This window comes from Chiroxiphia lanceolata, chromosome Z, assembly GCF_009829145.1.
Source record: "Chiroxiphia lanceolata isolate bChiLan1 chromosome Z, bChiLan1.pri, whole genome shotgun sequence".
NCBI lineage: Eukaryota > Metazoa > Chordata > Aves > Passeriformes > Pipridae > Chiroxiphia > Chiroxiphia lanceolata.
This window is the reverse complement of record NC_045671.1, coordinates 51032700-51053237: the sequence shown is the minus strand read 5'-3', so window position 1 is coordinate 51053237 and position 20538 is coordinate 51032700. Positions and strand designations below refer to the sequence as shown.

The 20538-nt window shown below is 34.6% G+C and overlaps 1 protein-coding gene across 1 annotated transcript in view; it reads right to left on the bottom strand.

Annotated features, from left to right (window-relative positions):
- The window catches only part of ADGRV1 (adhesion G protein-coupled receptor V1), a 266178-nt gene that overhangs the window by 182981 nt on the left and 62659 nt on the right, over positions 1 to 20538 (bottom strand). Inside the window, exons 31-45 of the mRNA XM_032674825.1 lie at positions 19267 to 19347; positions 17927 to 18066; positions 16907 to 17516; positions 15752 to 15967; positions 14350 to 14565; positions 12358 to 12602; positions 11992 to 12173; positions 10439 to 11250; positions 8951 to 9160; positions 6075 to 6205; positions 5699 to 5798; positions 4502 to 4681; positions 2821 to 2984; positions 2211 to 2304; positions 1562 to 1591 (exon numbers count right to left, since the gene is read on the bottom strand). Of these exons, the coding sequence (XP_032530716.1) occupies positions 1562 to 1591; positions 2211 to 2304; positions 2821 to 2984; positions 4502 to 4681; positions 5699 to 5798; positions 6075 to 6205; positions 8951 to 9160; positions 10439 to 11250; positions 11992 to 12173; positions 12358 to 12602; positions 14350 to 14565; positions 15752 to 15967; positions 16907 to 17516; positions 17927 to 18066; positions 19267 to 19347 (3411 nt within the window). The remainder of the gene's footprint in view (positions 1 to 1561; positions 1592 to 2210; positions 2305 to 2820; positions 2985 to 4501; positions 4682 to 5698; positions 5799 to 6074; positions 6206 to 8950; positions 9161 to 10438; positions 11251 to 11991; positions 12174 to 12357; positions 12603 to 14349; positions 14566 to 15751; positions 15968 to 16906; positions 17517 to 17926; positions 18067 to 19266; positions 19348 to 20538) is intronic.

The window sequence follows — 20538 nt, the reverse complement described above, 5'->3', positions numbered from 1 at the left end:
AATGAGTAAGAAAGAATAATAAATGATCCAGTATTTCATCTCCTGTTCATGTCTCAGTGCCTGATCATAAACCTTAATGACACACACTTCAGATTCTGCTACAAATATAGAATTATTAATTTCCTTATAGGCAGTTTATGCACTGTAACATTCTATTACTTTATAAAAACATATGTATCTTCACGGTAACCCTGAAAGACGATTGCATGTATTGCCCTGTGAAAATACTGAAAAATTTCTAGATGCCAGTAATGTCCACCACTTTCAGGGACCAGGACGCGACAGTCAGAACCTGAATTTTCTGAGATCATAATACCTTTATTTGTTCAAACAGCATCACATGATTACCTCAATTTACATCAATTTACTTTTAATAAGCCTTAAAAAGAAATGAAGAAAGAACGACGATTTCTACAAAACAAATTGACTCCACTGGATCTGCAGTAAATATATTATTTTTAGATCCATTTGAAAGATCTCTATTAAATCACATAAAACTAAATAAAAGGTCACTGCCACAAATTCAAACCTCACACTATGAGGTAATGATGAACATCATCAACACCTTCAACACCTCTACATATCAGAAATGTTACTGAAGTTTAGATATCCATAAAGAGTGCCAGTGAATATAGACCCTTCATCTTCACTCCTAACCTGTGTTTTCCCTTGTTGTGTTATAGTCCGATCAGTTCACCCAAGATCTGTAATACTTCACTTTCAACATCAGACCTCTTCTTTCATGGTTGGCATGCTTCCCTTTCCCTGATGCCCCCCTGCCACTCTACTCTAGCTTAGAGTCCTTCTTCTATCCAATAAGTTTATTTGTTTTTCTTTCATCATTCCCCAGTGTTGAACATTTTCCCACTTCTTAATTCCTTCACTTTTGTATTAAGAGTCAGGCCTTTTCTTCCACCTTTTCTAGAAGATGGGAGCAAGAGAAGCATGGTGAAGACATAGTTGTCTTTATGTTTACTGTTTCTGCTCCATATCTGTGAAGCCTCATATCAGAAACAGTGGTCACTTAAGTTCCATGTGTTTAACTGTACATCACAGACACCCCAGACCTACACCACATACTGCATCCACATGGCCGTGACAGGAACAATGTATACAATACATTCCAGATGTGTAGAATTGATTGCACATGCCAGTATCATGTGCAAGACACCCATTTTTTAATATTAGACACCTAGACTTACATTAAATATTTTCTGTGGGGTATGGCACTGCTGTATGTCCTAAACAAATGCCTTGCATCAACAAGGAGCTAAATCCTCAATTATGATAATTGATAATCCTCAATTATGACAAAGAAAATATATCAACAGAGAAAACAAGATAAGAAAATAGTCTGATAACAGAATTCATTGTGACATTTTATAATAAGGACAAGTTTTTGCCTTATGGATTAAAACTATTATCTGATCATCCTAAGTACAGAACAATTTAGTTTAGAAAATCCTTGGTACTTTAATGTTACCCTTTTCATGTTTTAAATTTTAGGTTTGACTAGTCATAGCTCAGTGTCTACAAACCATCAATCAGTCTTGCAAATTACCTTTCAGTCTGTAACGAGTTAACTCTGTCACTTCAACACGCATGCAAAGGAAAAGGGAAAAGAGTCATAGAAGATGTTAGAAATAATCAGCATAATTAGCCTCTAGTACCACAGGATAACCCAACTGCCTTTAAAGCCAATGGTAGCTCTGCTACCTAATTCAGAAGCAGAATGAGAATCGAATTAAGCAAACAATAAGTTTACTGGAAGAGGAGAAAAATCATAGAATATAACTCCTAAAAGTAAATCTGATAAAGAGCAATAAAAAGCTGCTTTTGAAAGAGTCAGCACAGGAATCACATGAAGGAATTTTTTTAGACGTATTTGTTTCCATTTTGTTCTTGGAAATTAAAATCACATTAACTGACTGCTAATGAAACTTCTGAGATAACTGTGCTCTCCACCTGCTAATTATTAACTAACTCCTCTGTGAAAATTGCCTTATAGTTTTTACAGGGTTTTAAAAAGTAAGAAGTCATGTAATAATGATCGTATTTGATATTCTACAATGTTTCTTGCAGAGTACCTGGTCACATATTAGCATAGTTGGCAAGTAAAGTGGAATAATGAGAATATGCCAGAGTAATATAATATGATTGCAACTGATATAAAAATAAAGTTAAATATAATTCTGCATAAGTTGTTTTACCCAGCCTAGGTAGGGAAGAAGTTGAATGGTTCATAATAAGTTCCACTGAAGTCAAATTAACCAAGAAGAATTCTTGCACTTCTGGCACATCATCCTACAAAACACAAATCCAGCACATCATCTTTTCATTTTCTCTAAGAAACTGTAACAGAAGTTGCCAAAAAGCAACACACTAGAAGTCTCTTACATTATGGCAACATTTTCCTGCAACACTTTCATATAAAATGTATTATCTTGAATGAATTATGAAGTAAGACATTTTATTTCATGGAAACAACTGTGTTGACACTGAACTAGACATGTGAATAAATTTCTGCCCAATTTTAAAGGCATAAATTCCAACCATTGATAAGGTAACAGCCTGTAGCAAGCAATGAATTACACTGGTCTGAATATCAGATAATAAAGTCTTAATGAGAGAGTTTAATTTCATTTAACTATAGGTAGTACTGTTCTCTGTTATTATTTATCCTTATGTGAAATTACCATTAAGACACAGGCTTTCTAAATTACAATAAAATCTATAGCTTCAAGTAATACATAGGTTGCAAGCTTCAGGTTCCACAATTTTCTCTTTTCTGTGTACAGAGTAAGAGAGTATAGAATTTACCTCTAGAATAGTAACACTTATGACAGCTGATGTTTCTCCTTCTTCCAAAATCAGTGAGTCAGAAACAGCTACATAATCAGCTCCTGGTTCAGCCAAGGTCCCCTCTGTCTGATTACTTAAGGTGACCAATCCTGGAACTGTGGCATATGTAACATTGATAGCACCTGTTTAAAATATGACCAAAAAAAACCAGCTGTTCTCAATTCTTACATAATGCTTACCAGAACAGACAAAGAAAAGAAATCAAATGCTCCTTGACAAAATGAAAGGCCTAACTGCAAACCAGAAGGATTAAAAGAGTAATCTGGAGCCAATAGAATTTTGTTATTGCTTTTAACATGCTTTCAGTCCAGCCTTTGATGATTTGTCCAACAACACAGGACTTGGAAAGCATTAGGACCAAATGTATTCAGGCATTTGAGGCGCTGGGGACTGAAAATATTACATTACTGAAGTACTACCTGCTACTTCCAATGTATTATTAATATCAGGTTCGGTGCCAAGGGAAGTAGAACGTTTCAGGAACAACTGGTATCTAAGAAAGGCTCTAAAGGCAGTGCTAAATCCAGTTTCCTTCCCGAAAAGACTGACAAAGACTCCAGTAAAGGATAAAAACTAGGGGGCACACTGATAAATTTTACTAAGGGGAAAAGTTAGACATAATTTATTTTTTTTAATAAAAAAGCCACATCTCACTAATCTGTCAGAGTAAGTTTTAAAGAAAGTGATCCTGGAGATAAAGTGACAGATGAAATTCAAAGCTAGTCTTTATGAAATATAACAAAAGGTATAGAAGAATCCTAGTATTAACAAATAAATGACAAACTTTAATTAAGAGATTGTACATTTACTAGACATATTTAGAATAAAGTATTAGTTTCCTGAGTAGTGTTTGAAAGTTAATTTAGATATTGATTGATATTAAAAAAGAAATGGAAAAACATAGAAATGCCATTAAAATGCCTCTACAAATCTGTGGCATGTCCAGATCTTGAACATTTGTTTTAACTGGTCACTTCACTTCAAAACAGATAACAGAAACTAGGAGAGATTACCAAAGATGTCTAAATATAGTCTAAAAATGTAATTAGAAAATGATTACACATTATCTCCTAATGTAACTTAAAATCCTCAAGCAACTAATACAAGTAAATATTTCTGCACACAGCACATCACTGAATTCTGGAAGTTAGTACCACTCAATTTGATTTTAAAAGGAAAAATTGAATTAAAAAAGAATACAGAATTCTCAGAGGAGAAGCGAATTCAGTGGTATGAATGCAACATTCCTAGGAATGGGACATTCCTAAACTGTCAACTTCTGCAAGTTTAGAGGCAAAGATGTGGGAATGATAATTTCATTCAAGCTCCTTTTCTCATGCTTTTTATTTCTTCTGGATGGAGCCACACTTCAAGACAGATTTGTCAGACATAAAGATACAATCCTAACAGCCAATTAGCTGTGTTATATGCCACAACAGACCCCTTGCTGTGAAATTGAGGGCTAAGGCTCCAGTTTTAGCTAAAACTTAGTTTCCTAGCCTGCACTAAGGGCCTAGAAGTTCTGAAAATATCAACTGTATCCAAGATTTTCTAAATTTCCAGCTTCCCTGTCATAGCTTTCATTTTTCTAATAATTTCAAAAACAAAACTTAACTTCTCTTAGAGTTGTTATACAAACCTAGAGATCCAAATTCTCTGTTAATAAAAAGCTGAACTGTTTTGTTTTCCTCTGGAAGTAAAACTACCCTGGATGGAGAAGCAAAATTCAGTACTCCATGTGGTTCATCACTAGCTTCTACTGTCAGAACAGCTTCATATCCCTGACTATCCAAAATGGCAGCACCTGAAGAAGAAACTCCTGCAAAAGAATCAATGGACTACAATTAATACAGCATTATGCAACTAAAGTTTTGTCTTATATTACTGCTACTATTACATCCAAATGACAGCTAGTAACAGTGCAAACGACATCAAGCCAAACACGACTGCTGACTGAAGTTTACAGATGGTAAACTTCATGGAATGCATACATAATTACATTCTATAACAAATAAAAGAATATTCAATCACAAGAATTGTATGCATACTAAGTATAGAGTTACAAAACTGTATTAAGAAATGAGAAAAAGGACCAGTGCTAAATATCAACTTTCCTAAATTAATTCTATTGTAAAACGAAAGAGAAAGTTTTCCTAGGTATTCATTCCACAAGTTAAAATTATATTCAACTTCTCTGTCATTCCATTAAGAAATTACTAACAGTCTTGCCTTGATGAACAGTTACATTAATTGATACTTATCCTGAAGGATTACTACAGTAAACAAATTATTAATGCAAGTTGGCAAGGCACCTAGCAGCAACACAACCTATGTCACGTTAGTTTGGTTTTTAGATATGAATTCCAGTTTAACAAAGGGTATTTCAGAAGGGATGCAGTTTCATGCTTTTCTCGTTATAATCTGAATGGAAGAATAAAATATGTTGACGTCGTGGAATTCAGAGACAGATTAGAAAGACAGCTTAACATGAAAAGATTGTTTTCAAAGATAAAAATATCCACTTATTTCATGGCACCTGTATCCAGAACGTATTAGAATGCTCAAGTTTATATTCAGTTAAAGGGAAGCAAATAAGCACTAAATTAAACAGTCAGTTAAGGAAAAATGCAAAGACACTGTGGGATTTATATATATATATACACGCATATACAAAGAAGTTTCAAGGATGTTTCAATAAAATGTGAACAAAATTTGCACAGTTTACAACATTTGCAGTATGCTTAGTCCTATGCTTCCAAAATTGATTAATACATAGGAAAATATTACATTACTAAATGGCAATTTTATGATATAGCAGGCTGTAGTTGTGCATTACCTTCTGTTTTGATGTTGTACAGGATGATGCGGTATTCTTCTTTTTCTTCAGGAATATAGTCATCCAGCAAGTGAACATACAATGTTGTATTCAATGTCCCCTATTTATTTTGTTGATAAAATGGTTAGTCATTAGTTTATAGAGTACAAGTGATATCACAGTATCATATGTATTTTGAAAAATACTTTTAAGAAATGTAAACTTAAAGTATCTAAAACTATAAACTCTCTGGAGTTTAGAACTCCTGGAGTAAAGGAGTAAATATGTAAATAACCACATAAAGAAAAAAAGACTGCTAAAAAAGCACACTTGTTTCCTCAGCTCACTTCAAATTACAATATTCTCTTGTAGCCACTAGATTTGCTTATGGACTTACCTCAGGAAAAAAGAGTATTCCAGAATAGTTTTCAAAATTTTGTTTTACATTATGTCCAACTATCTTCCACTCAACAGTAACATTTCCCAGTCCTGGGGCAGTTCGTACAATATGAAATTGTAGTTGTTCTCCTAGGAACAAATTATAAGATATAATACTTTGAGTTTCCTCTCCTACAATTCAACTATTAAAATGAGAAGTCAAAAACATGCATAAGAGTTAAAATATTTTTTTCTGAAAGACCTTAATATTTTTAACAGTGAGCTTCACAGTAGTTATATAACACATTCATTTTTAACACTGAAACAAAAATCCCACAAACCTAAACTCTTTCTTCCTGGGTTTCTCTGGTTTTAGTTCACTCTTGGAAAAAACTGTCTGTTTTTGGTTCACCCTTGGAAAGAGCTACCAAAATATAAGGAACCTGGTACAGATGAGTAAGTGCCATCAAAACACGCACAAAAAGAAGAGCAGTATTGGTCTGTGAACTACGTAACAGAGTAAATGCTATATACTCAGCTATAACAGAGTTTTCTACTACAACTAACTGGCAAGGAATATACATGTTCCTAACGTCTGCAGTGTCTTTTGACTTTATACGGTGCAATCAGAAAAATGCTTGTAATTACCTGCAAGTTCCATTTATGTGAGTTTGAACTTAAAAATGTTATCAGTGTTAGAAAACATCTAGAAAAAAAAATCCACAATTTTAAAGTATTTAAAAGCAAAAAATTAATGTTTCATAATTTGTAATGTATATTGTATAATAATTTATTATAATTTCTGGAATAATCAGTATCAAATGACAATGTGCATCTATAAGTAATTACAGTATTTTTTCCACAGGCAGTCATTTACTCACCCATGTTTCTCGGTCAGATTTACCAAAATCTTTGCTATTCCTATCCAGTAAGAAATAATAATACAAGTACTAATCAGATTTTGAAGATTGAGTGTTATTAAGTTAACCTCACTATTTTAAGTTTTTTAATATTCCACCATTTAAAATATTTCTTTAGATATATGCATTTATCAATGAAGAAGGAGGAGATATCCATCAATCCTCCTCTTGTTCCCCATTTCAAGCTACTGCACTGTGTTTTCACCTAATAGAGTCATAACCACACATCTGTTGCAAGCTCTGCCTGTACTAAAATGCTACCATTGCCCTCAGTAAGGTGATAAAAATATGCACAGCTTGAAAAGAATACTGATTTGCTTGACAGAAACTTTCAATAATAAATATAAAAGGTAACAATATTTGAATTTATGTCTGTTAACTTTTGCTTTCATAACAAAAAAGATTGTTACCAAAAATTAAGAAAAGCACTGAAATTATATAAGGGCCTTAGGTAACTAGTTTGGTTGTTCTTTGTTGCTATAATGCAATGCACTATTTTTCCACAAGTTGAAGAAATCAAGTAATTTCCGCACTACAGCACTTCAGCTTCAAATAGCCAGCATTTTCTAGCATGCTATGAATAATATTTAACCAGTTGAAAGTATCCCAGGTCATTGTAACCTTTGGGAATGAGATGGTTTTTCGTAATTCCTTGTGCTCGTTAACAGTGGCTCTTATCCTGCCAGACTGCATCTGGCTTGGGAGGCAAATCAGGACCACTAATGTGGAGGAATAAAAAACGGGCACAGACTAGCAGAGACTTAACACAAACCATATCTAAATAAAACCTAAAATGCTATGGTGTCATGGTTTAAGTAGGTTTTGTATTTTATTCCTTTTTTCCAACATTTTTGGTAGGGGCTGGGGGAAAGATGCTGCCTGGAAGGAACCAGAACTCTCTCCATCTTCGACCATGTTTTCAGTCGGACAGGCAGTGGGCAGACTAGAGGTGATCTCTGTTGTTGGTTTGAACTGTTCTGTTTGTTGCTATAGTTCTTGTCAATAAATTGTTATTTTTTGTTTATATCTCCTCACATTTTGTCTTTCTGTATTGGTGAAAGGGTGGCCATTCACTAGAGTCTCCATCCCAGCATTAGCCTTAAACTAAGACACATCTTTTCATTTCAGGAAAAAAACCAGACCATGTTCTCTTGAGACAGAATTTTTCTTCCAACAGAAAATACAATGCACACATTCCTGGACAGCAAATTTCTGTTTTGTTTAGTTTCCCTGCCCATCAGTTTACAAGCTAGAAAAATGTGAGACTTCAATACACTGAGATTCCAGCAAAGGCTGGTGAAAGCAATCACTTTGAGTACTACTACTACCCTACGCAGAACTGTACAAAGCCTTAGGTCAAATATGCAACATGCTCTCTCAAAGCACTAGTAGACACTAGATATCCAATTAATATTGTTCTTTCTCAAAAGCCATGACATCAAGATTGCCACACTGCTACATGAGATACCATAAAAAAACATAAAGAGAAATTTTAAAACAGTGGGTTATTGAGTCAGAAAGATAGAAGATTTGATCCTAATCTTTCTGTGGGAATATTTTCTAGATGATTTAATATTAAATCAGTGATAGATGATATTTGCTTCAGACTACTAATTGGTATGTAGGACGGAAATTTCTGGAATACAGTATAAATGAATAAGACAAGAAATGTTAAAAGGAGCTTAGAAATGCTATACCAATAGAAGCAAAGCCTAATCTTCAGAAAAACAGGAAAGAACAGATGATGATACATAAAATGGTTTTGGAAACGGTGTATTCATCCTTTTCATAGATTTCATTTAAGTGTAATGCTTGCAAGAGCTAAAAATCCAAAGAAATGTATGCCAAATATGTGGTTATTCTCTGCTTGCTGGCATGCTCTGAACAGTGATACAATCCCTGAGTCATTATCAACAGAAAACACAGAGATGGAAGTTCATGCTAAAACAGAGTGTGGTCAACACACAGGACCCACCTTCACAACCAATAACAGACCTTCCAGCTGTCTGGAAGCTAATGATTCCTGCCACGTTGTCACTTGCCAGGATAATCAGTGTGACAGTGTCGAAACTGGGAAGAATCCTACTTCCTCCTTCAGTATGGACCAGGCTGATAATGATGCTTTCATTATCCTCTGGCTCTGGATCATCTAAAATGGTCAGTGTGACCATCTTTTTTGTTTCACCTACAAGAAGAAGAACATATGCATACTTATGTGTTCACACGAAAATCATCTTTTAAAAAGATTTACATCTACTGGTAAATATTCAAATAGTATAAGAAAGGATATGGAAAATATTTATTTACCTGTCTAGAAGTTACTGAATGTCATTATGAAGATTTATTTGATTACTGATGAAAAGGTATATTAGGCAATGCAATTAACAAATTATTAAATATACTACGTAGAAATTAACAATGTAGGCATAATTTATGAATGCACAGAATTCTTTATTTGCTTTATAAGTTCTCTGGATTTCATATTTAAATTAGAAAAGGGGAATATAATGCTTGTAAAAAAAACTACCAAGTGCATAAATTCTCTGATGAATGTTATCCACATGTATGTATATTCAATTTGAATACATTTACTGGACCAGAGAATGCACTAAAGTGGGCTGTTACTGTGTTAGTTACCTGTCTTGTGGAATATCAAAGAATGGTAATGTAAACAGGAAACACAATCAATTATATATTTATGCATAATCATACATATGTATGATTACATATCATACATATAATCCTTTATAATTTGCAACACAATCCTATTACTCAGTGTGTCTACATAACCCATTCTCATGACTATATAAGTTTACAAGATATGTATATTTTTTGCTATATTGTCTTTCAAAGAATTTTGAAAATAGATTTACTGAACTTATAAACACTAATGCAATTACATGTCAGCTTCAGAATCACTCTTGGCAACCCCTCATTTGAGTTCAGATGATTTAGCAAGCTAAATGCACACTAGAATCTTTACTATACTCCTGTCAATTGTTTTCTAAACAACTGTTCAATCATCTCAGACTTTAAAAATTTAAAATACATTGGTCATGTTGCATGGTGCTTAAGTAATGCCTGCCACAGAATTGTTTATCCTCTTTGCAGCTTTTTTAAATATCCTGTTACATTATGTTACAAAATCAACATAATATTGGAATCAAAAAAGATGTATCATTAAAAAGTAATACTGTGCTGACTGAAGATTGCCAAAAGACCAGTAAGGTCCGATTCTCATTTTCATTATCCCTGATATAAGAACTACTTCCAGCGATATTATTCCTTATTTATTTAGTAAAAATGTAATGTCTATAATACACACTGCAATATTTCTTTTAAAATACTTAAATATTTATACTTTTCATCTTCTTTCCCTTTTAATTTGTGTGTGTGTTTGTTAGATTCTTTCTGGTTTTCTTTGATTTGATACAACAGAAGCTAGTGCAAAACCTTGCCTCACCTTCAGCAAACACCAGAATCTCACCAACACCCACAAAATCCAAGTCTGGGGTAGCAGTTCCACCAACAACACGCCATTCCACTGTCACCTGTCCCAGGCTGCCTTCTGTCCTGTGTATCATTAGCTGCACCTCGGTCTGAGGGCGTTCTTCTACTTCAATATACAGACCTTTCTCTGATGCATTGGGGCTTACACTGTAGATCTTAAACACTCCAAAGGCATCCCCGTTCATCATTATGATAACAGTGGAAGTATTTGGCTGTCCTACAGTTGGTTGATTTTTTAAGCTGGTTGAGGTGTTCATTAGTTGAACTTTCAAAAGAGATATAGTGAATTTTTCATCCAGCTCTGGCAGGCTGTCAGGGAGTATGGTAACTGTGAGGTTTGCAAACTCTTCCCCTTCCTGCATGATGGCCCATTGTCTTATGACAGATTCATAATCACTACCAGCAATGGCCTGTGTGCTAAACAGAGTGGATACACTGCTGATGTTTTTCTTGTAGGTCCATAATCCTGATGTGTTAGTTAATGAGCTGATCTCTGCTGTCAGCCAAAGGCAGAGAGGAATCTCAGAGGCACTGGAAAATATAAAGGCTGAACATGCTTGTTCTTTTAGGCACTGAGTTGCACAGGCATACAGTGGGTCGCTTGCTGCTGACACGTTCACTCTGGTCTTGGATGGCTGGTCAGGAATTCCTTGTACAGGAGACTCATAATAGGCCAGGATATCCGCACCTTGCTCAATGGCAAGAGCTAAGACATCAGTCTCAGAAGTGCTGTAAAATATCTGCAGCTGACCAAACCTTCCCCCACTAAAAGACATTAAAATAAAAATGTTATATTAGCTGGTGAAGCATGTCTAATGTTCTGTATATTGCTCGTTAAGAATAAAAGTGAACAAAACCAATGGACCCTTTCTGAATTGCTGAAAAGTTAAATTAAAGTGGATTCCCTCGAAGCTAGTAGCAGAATAACTGGTAAATAACATTTTTTTTGGAGAGTAAGTTTGATTAATTATAGCTTGAGTAGCAGTCAATTAAAAGTGCATGTTTGCAAACATTTGTTTCAAGGAATTAACTTAGTCTTCTTAGGATTGGCAAAGAAGAAAAAGCCTGTGCTGTCCCATTGTCATCATTCCTCCTAGGTGTCCTCGGGACACATCACATGCAAAAAACCTGTTCCCCTTTTCTTGTGTTCCACCACACAAAGGTTGATGCCCTTTGTCCTCCAATTGACATCACAGGAACAGGCTGCTTTGCAGCTTTAAATGGTTTGATGATTAAACAGGCAAAATGAAACTTCAGGTAAACTGTGTACACTGAGTTTACACTACAAATGTGTATTACATTTAAATACTTTATGCAGATTTCCAATAAGCAGACATCTAGTTCAAAATCCATGTATGTGACATAAAAATTAATTGAGCTGGCAGATCAAGAAATTGCTGCAAACACTTATATAAGAGCATGACATTTGAAATTATACCAAAAGATAAAAACTGGGAAAAATAAGAAAAAAATAAGAGATACAAAACCAGTACCCATTATACAAACCTTCTCCTGACTGTTATATTTGCAAGCAAATTTCTTTCTAGTGGCTCCTGAATTCGATATGAGGATTGATGAAAGAAAACTGTGCCATAAGGATTATCATTGGCAGGAATCACAATATTTGCCATGCTATCTAATCCGATAGCACCACCATTGGAGGCCTGAGTTAATTCTACATGGACAATCTCAAAAAGAAAAAAAAGAAAAACAAATAATGCAGCTGAGCAGTTTTTGCTATTTCTAAAAATAATCACAAGCAAAGTAAAATCTGAGCTTCTTGCAAGAATATTCCTTGTTTTGATTTGCACACATTTCTTAAACAAGTTAAAGCTCTAATACTATTCAAGAAAGACAGAATGCTTTACTTACTTCCTCTAATTCTGGAACATCATCAGCCAAGATTTCCAACAGCAACATCTGAATGGCTTCCCCAGGGGTAAAAGTAATATTACCCTTGGCAAACTGCAAGTCCTCACAAGCAGGATGGCCATTAATGGTAGCAGCCCAATGAACAGTAACATTACCCAGTGTCCCAGCATTGCGGATTATTGGCAGATTTAGGGTTACTGATCCAAATTCAGGCTCCTCCACAGTGAATTTGGTATTCTGAAAAACTGAAGTATGCCACAGAGAGATGTGAGTGCATTAACAATGAAATTGAAAGTAAATATATCAGTTCCTTAAGTACTTGGTTTTATTTCACTTGATTGCATTTACTTGCACAGGTAAATCACTTTTAATCAGGTTTAAATTTAAAAGCAAACTTTCAATAGTCATATTTTCATCTGCAGAGAAAATTATCATGAAAACTAAGCCTTCATCCAAAAAGTCTGTTCCAACACAATAATTGTTTGAGTCTAACCATGAAATGTTCTAAGGTCTTAGAATATAATTTCGTAGTTATTCCCAGCAAGGACACTCCTTACGAGCTTTCATGTCACTTACTGAAGAAATATAACAAAACAATTTAACATGGAATATATTAAGTAGACGTCAGAGAATCACACAATCACAGACTGGGTCAGATTGTAAAGGACCACAGTGGGTCATCTGGTCCAACATCCCTGCTCAAGCAGGGTCCTCCTAGAGTACATGGCACAGTATTGCATCCAGACAGTTCTTGGATGTCCCCAGTGAGGGAAACTCCACAACATCTCTGGGCAATCTGTTCCAGTGTGTGGCAACTGCACAGTAAAGAAATTCTTCCTCATGTTCAGGTGGAACTTCCTGTGCATTAGCTTCTGTCCATTGTCTCTTGTTCTGTTGCTTGGCACCACTGGGAAGAGCCTGGTTCCACCAAGAAAAGGCTGGCTCCACCCTCTTGACACCCTCCCTTCAGATACTTATAGACATTGACAAGTTCTCTCTCAATTCAAATCTCAGCCTTTCCTCGTAAGAGATGTTCCAGTCCTTTAATCACTTCTATAGCCCTCTGCTGGATTGCTCTAGGAGCTCCATGTCTCACTTGGATTGATGAGCCCAGAGCTGCACAGAGCACTCCAGATGTGATCTCAGTAGGGCTGAGTAGAAGCGCAGGATCACCTCCCTCAACCTGCTGGCAATGCTACTCCTAATGTACTCAAAGTCTTCCTTGTATTAAACTTTTAGCTTTTAGGAATTAAGTTAATTAATTAGCCACCTGGAATTATTTATTTTTTCCTTCTACTAGAACAAGAACTAAGTAGAGTACTGAAGGGAGAAAAGACTGAGCCAAAGGAAAAGGCAGAGAAAAATATACTATACACCAAACAACAAACAAAAAAGAGAGATTACTACAGTAATGATTAAATTTTTGACATCACCAAAACTCTTCTCAAAACCTGTGTAATGAAACTTATTTTGGAAAGTATACGCAGTTCTTTTTATTAACAACAGGTAGAAGTAAAACCAAAGTACTTGACAGAAAATAAGAGAATGTAATTTAATTTCTCTTCATACTTTTCAATTTCAGTTTTTTTCCAGCATTTTTGAAATTTATTTTAGCTGCTTATTTAGTAAAACAAAGATATCAAAGTATTTAAGCAGCAGGTATTAGAATGCAGATTTTGGCTTAAACATATCAGAGAAATGTAACACTTTGAATACATAAAAAATAAGAAAAGTACACTAAAATCCCTTTATCTCCATTAGAAGATTCCAAAATCTTGCCATATCAACTGACAAAATAATACTTTTTTTGTCATACTAAAGCACCATTACTTCTTAATTACATGTTTTAATTCAGTTTATCCTATCTTTTCCTTTACTGTCTTCATCCAGACTTCCCCTTCCAAATGTTTTTATTCAATTACCCATTAACAGCTCAACCACAAACCCACAGTAAAAATGTTAACAGAAGAAAGAAAATATGCACTCATTTACCAAAGGATCCAAATGGGTCATCAGAAGCCTCAATAGTTATGACTGCCCTCGTCAAAGATCCAAGCAAGGCTCCTCCTGTTGTTTGGTTCAGCAGCTGAACATAAAATGATTCCTCAACTTCAGGATAGATATCATTGATTATATAAATTGGCACAGCTTTACTTGTTTCCCCTTCTAGTAAGACAACATCTGATGAGGCTACACTGTAGTCCTCGCCTAGATTTGTAGATGAAAAAACCCAAAACAGTAAAAAACACATAATATCAATGCATTATGGTTCAGTGTAGTGAACATCATCAGTAATACCCATTTTCTCTTTTTCCTTATACATGCATTTCCCTGTGTTTTTATGATTTTTTTTCTTTATTTTTAGACCCAGACAACACATGTCTTTTTTGGTTTTGTTTTTTTTCTTTTAATTTCCCATTGCCTTTTAGATACCTGGATAGATGAAAATAAAACTTGGTTTGACCAAAACAGAGTTTGCACTGTTAGACCAAGAGGTAGTTACAAAAGGTCCATTATTGTCTCTTGTTAACAACGTCACACTACCAAGATGTTTCTGTCTTTGATATATAATTGCTCTCTGGCTTTCCAAGAGATAAAAGTGAACAGAAGCATCTTTGTCAAAGTAGATTTCAGTAAAGGGCCCATTTTGTGTGTCAACGTCTCTAAGACTGTCTAGATGAACAACAAATTTCTCTCTAAGACTGTCTAGATGAACAACTGCGATACACAAGATCACAGTTCCGCTTCAGAAACTAATAGAAAGCATTCTTTGACATAAATTTATAATCATCTGTTACATAAAAACAAAAACGCCAGTTCTCAGAGCATGCATCGCCTGCCTATTCAATTTTGGACATAACTAAAATACAGTGCATTTGATTTATAACTGTCTAAGTAATTTTAACTCTGCAGTCTTCCTAAGTTTTCTCCTTTCTTTATGTACCTTTTCTACAGCTGGGACCAACTGGAGAAGTCTACCTTCCATTTGTTTATCTGCATTCCCATTTGTTTTACATCTGCATCCCTAGCTCTCATTTTCTCCCCCGTAAGCTCACCTAAAAAATGCATAGTGGGTTTAAATATGTACACAGGGCTAAATAGTAGTTTATACTACAGTAGCTAAATACTACAGTATTTTTTTTTAAGTCTTTTTTTTTTTTTAATTTGTCTTTTAGATTCTCCAGTGATGATGTCTCAGAGTTTTCTAAAAGCCAATGCATGAACATTCATGTAGGGTTTGGAATTATATTTGCTAATCAGAGTCAGTCAATGTCTTACTACTTAATTTTTCATATTTGTTATATAATAAGAGCATTCAATACACAGTTGTTTGCTTTGACTGTTCTTTCAACTTTAACACAGATTGCATACTCCTGATATTTTGCTTTCTTACCAGCTGTTGCAGTTATTGGCATAGCTTTAAATTTCACAGAAACATCTGAAAATATTCCCCCAGTTCTGGTCACGTTAATGATTGGTCCAACATAATTTTCAGCAACTCGCACAGTTGGAGCTGAAAGCTGAAGTGTTCCAAAAGCATCATCATTGGCATTGATAATTACATGAGCTATTGTCTCACCCACTGATCCAAGTCGAGGAGAATTTATAACTGAAATATAAAGAAAACCTAGTGAGGGGGTGCCTGCTATCCTTGTTATCCATGGTTATAGAGTCCACAGACACACATGTGAGTTTAGTGGTTAGTTGTCACCAGTCTTCACCAAAATTTTCTTTTCTAGAATTGGATAAAGTATAACTACATCAACATATTTTTGGTGTTTGAATTACATTCTGGCAGAAAGATACCATTTTTTATAACATTATTCTACATGCTCTGGAGCATATAAACCATAATTTTTTTTTTAAAGATGAGGTACTACGAATTTATTTTTTTATTTATTTGTCCATAAGGCCAAGAGTAAGCTCAATATAGTTCAGAAGAATTCCATTTTTACTCTTGCTATGATGAAGTGTAAATAAGAGTGCAACTCCAAGTGGAATTATATTTGAAATTTCTCTTAATATTAAGATTAATCTGGGGGCAAGGGGAGCAATTAAATATGCCAAGAAGTTTTGAAGCATGAATCAGGCTGTAATTTACCCAAATTCATCTGAATGGGAGATGAAGTAAAAGTTGTCTATACCAAAAAAGTAGCACGTCTGTAATTCTACACCACTTTTTTTTATAAGATTTTTTTGTGTTTCAATAAGCAACACTAGCTTAGTTACTTCCTAATATTGAACTTTACAGAAACAACACTAGATGAGCAGCACAAAAAAGTATTGTAACACACTTGGCCTGAAAGACCTTGGATAAGACAATGCAAAAGGGACAAAGAAATGCTCATCCAATTGTAATAAAATACTGTGCCAAAGGAAATAAATGCTAACAGGGCACAAGTCAGGTAACTCTCAGATATCTTAACCATACAGAGTTTGGCAGAGGTAAAGAGTTCCTCATCTAACTTGCTACATTCAACATTTATCCTGTTAAATATTAAAAACTAACCTTTAAATATAAATTGCAGGTTTTATGTAAGACACTTACTTGTCCGATCCTGCGCTTTCTTGACCAAAACAATACTGCTTAACTCCACAAAAACAGATTCTGACCTCTCAGGGTCATCATCATCCAAAATAGGCAAGGATATTGTGGCCTCACTTTCATTGGTTGCGAAGACAACATAACCTCTAATGGGTATATAGTCTTTTCCTTCTATTGCTCTGACAACACCAGCCGGTAGAAAAAGTGACTTTTCATCATTGCCAATAGTTCTGTACATCACCATCACTGTACCGAGGAGGCCTCCACGCCTTATTATTGTCAGAGAGATATTTTTTGTTTCTTCTTCAACTTTTATTGGTCTGTTTTGCTCAGAAAAGATGAAGACTCCATATGGATCATCATTAGCTAAAATAGTTAATGTTGCATTAGTATGATTTCCAAGACGACCACTGGAGACATTGATGATCAAAACTGAAAACACCTTATCCAGTTCAGGAACTTCATCAGGAGAAACGTGTACTGTAATATTTGCTCTCACTTGGCCAACATCAAATGTTACATTCCCATCCGTAGAGATCAGGTCTCCAATAAGATCACAGGCTATGATCCAATGCAACACCACCTCTGATAAGGCCCCGTGAGTTCTCACAACCTAAGAGAAGAATATAAAGATCTGCATATTTTCATACTTTGAGAAAGAAAAATACAAAAGTGCAAAATACAATAAGCAAAGACAATAACAAGATGAGTTGAAGATAAATCTGTGTTTTAAAAACCTGAAGCTTTTATTATCTCAGCTTTGCTACATTTTTTTTATCATCAACACTGTTATTTTAAGACAGTAGCAATTCAATTGTAAAATTTTAAATGTGTAGATATTATTACTATTTTAGCTTTAAGCTGAACGGTATGTCTTAGCAAACTCCGCATGAACTGGAAAAACAGATGTGTATAACAAAGTTGTTACAAACCTCACAGACTTATGACAAAAATATTACAGAACACCAGTAACAACAGACAGAAGAGTACTGTACCACAGTATGAGACTGAAAGCTTTCTAACCTGCAGCACAACATTGCTTTCTCCATCTTCGGGCTCAGTTCCATTCACCGAGAGGGACTCGGCACTGAACTCAAATACACCATGAGCATCATCAGAAGCCTCAATAGTCACAAGGATGTAGGATGCAATTCCCAAGCTAGCTGTTAAGTGCAATTTCCCAAAAGGGTTATTTTTTCCTAGCATATTTTCTTACATGAAAGAAAACAGCTAAAGAAATAAATGCATGATAACTCTCCATATGGAAAAGTAACTGACTTCCAGTAATGAAGTCCTGGAACTATGCAACAAAAAAATTACTATTTTAAGAGAAGGATAGAAATAAAATTACAGGTTGAATGAACAAAAATGGAGGAGAATTTAGGATGGTGGGGAGCTATACAGTAAACCACAGTGTAAGCAGAAAGATGAGATGAATGCAGGTCTCATCCTAACATAATCTGGAATGAAAAACAAAGAAAAAAACCCCAAACAAGTCATATAAATCCTACTACTACAAATATTGTCTTGGCTGAGATAACTTGCTGCTCAGAGAGAAATAAAAGCCTTGGTACAACCAAACAAACAGGAAGTGCTAAAAAATGGCTAAACCACAGGCTTATCATCAAATTCAAACTAAAATACTTCGTATTTACAGTTTAAAATCAGGCTGTCACAGGGGAATAAATTACTCAATTTACATAATGGGTGTTCATATAACATTTTCAGCTCTGTAGGATTTAATTTGAAGTCCTATAGGTAGAGGGTGCTCCCACAGATTTTATGTTATTTCTTCATCTAGTTTTTTTTTCAATCTTAAATTATCTTTGTTTTCTGTATGTCATGACATAAATAGAAACTTGAAGAAATTAAAGAGGAAAAATGAAAAACAATTGAACTATTTCTTTAAAATAGCTAACACAACTTACTTTTCTGTAAGAGTATTTTTGCCAGGTAGGGATCAAAGTAATATAGAGAATGCATCAAGGAATTCAATCAGGTAATTTTAAAATTACGTTTAATTTAAAAAGTGCCTTTGCTTTTTGCTCCCCAGAAAATTTGACAATTTTCTACTTTAATTTTGCAAACTGAACTTCGGGAATTACTATACTGTGTTCTACAACAACGTATTTTTGATGATACAGAACCTGTTCTTCTCTGCTTTACAATAAACACTGACTGCTACTGAAATTACACCTAAATTAAAATCAAAAAGAATTTTTTTGACAAAACTTTACGATAAACCTAAACTAATTAGCTCTAACTGCACATAAAGAAACGCTATGACAAGTTGTAACAGCATAGTAATTTATGATGGATATTACAATTATAAATAAAAAATAGGATTAATTGAAAATGCTTACCATGTTGAGGGACAGTTGAAAGGAAGAAATCCATGTTCCCATCACCACTACCACTTCCATCATTTCTAAAGAGCTCAGCAACTTTAAGGTGACAGACACATAGATATATACACATATATATATTTATAAATAAAGAGAAAGTAGAAAGTAATTTAAAGTAATTAAACATTTCTGGACAACAGAAAAAGAGAGGGAAGTATTCTAGGCAAGTATTATTTCTGGACAAGAAAGTATACAGAATTTTGGATAAAAGCCAGAAAAAGTATTGAATATGCTACCTCTTATTTAATTTATGAAATTGGAAACAGCAGTGGGAGGTCAGAAGGAAAGAAAACACATACAACTCTCTTTTCTCTTTTTTTTTTTTTAAATTTCCTTCTGTGTCCCTTTTTTCTCACTCCTAAATAAGGTCTGTAATGGAGAAATCAGAAAGGGGGAGAGGGGAAGGTGGGACCGGGGGAGCAGTGGCTAAAGCCTGTCCAACTCTCTTATTCTAGTATTTTCTTACAAATCAAAAATATGTCAGGAAATTGAAAAAAACCAGCAGCTTAACTAATGAAGCCTTTACCCTAAGTTTTGTGGTTGCAATGGTGTTGGCAAGACCAAAAAGTGGGTTTGTGTCCAGAGGGTATCTGCCTAGTAAATTACAAAAGTTAGCTGTAAGTTTTCTGAACAAAAAAAAAAAATTCAAAGAGAAAAAGTTCATTTAACAAACCAACTACTTGACCAAAATATCTCATGATAAGCATGAAAGAGCTGAAGTTTTTTTCAAAAGAATCCCTACACAGCACAATAGTGCCACATGGCACCACATTCAAGTTAGTATGATCTAACTTTCCAGAAGGCATCACACAATTTGAATTGCTTAGAAAAATAATATCAGTTAAAAAGTCACTTTATGGTTGTCAGTGTTTTAAATCACTTCTTTTCCTCCAATCAGCTTTGTAATCTCCCTTAAAAATCTTTTGCAATGGAAATAAATTCTGTAAGGCATAAATACCAACCATGAAATTATGTAATTCAAAAGGCAGTCAATTGGCTTTGAATGATCTAATGCATGGTAATAATACACTCTGTTTGAGATCTGGTGATTTACAGCAACGACTAACAAAATACCTGAAGAACAGCTCTTTCCTAAAAAAAAATTACAGCTCTCTGGGAGATGTGGAGGTGTTTGTGCTTGGAAATAACATGGAAACAGCACACAAAGTTAGATTTTTATGGATGAGTAGAGATGAGGTAAATACAACTAATGGATTGACATATGTGCCT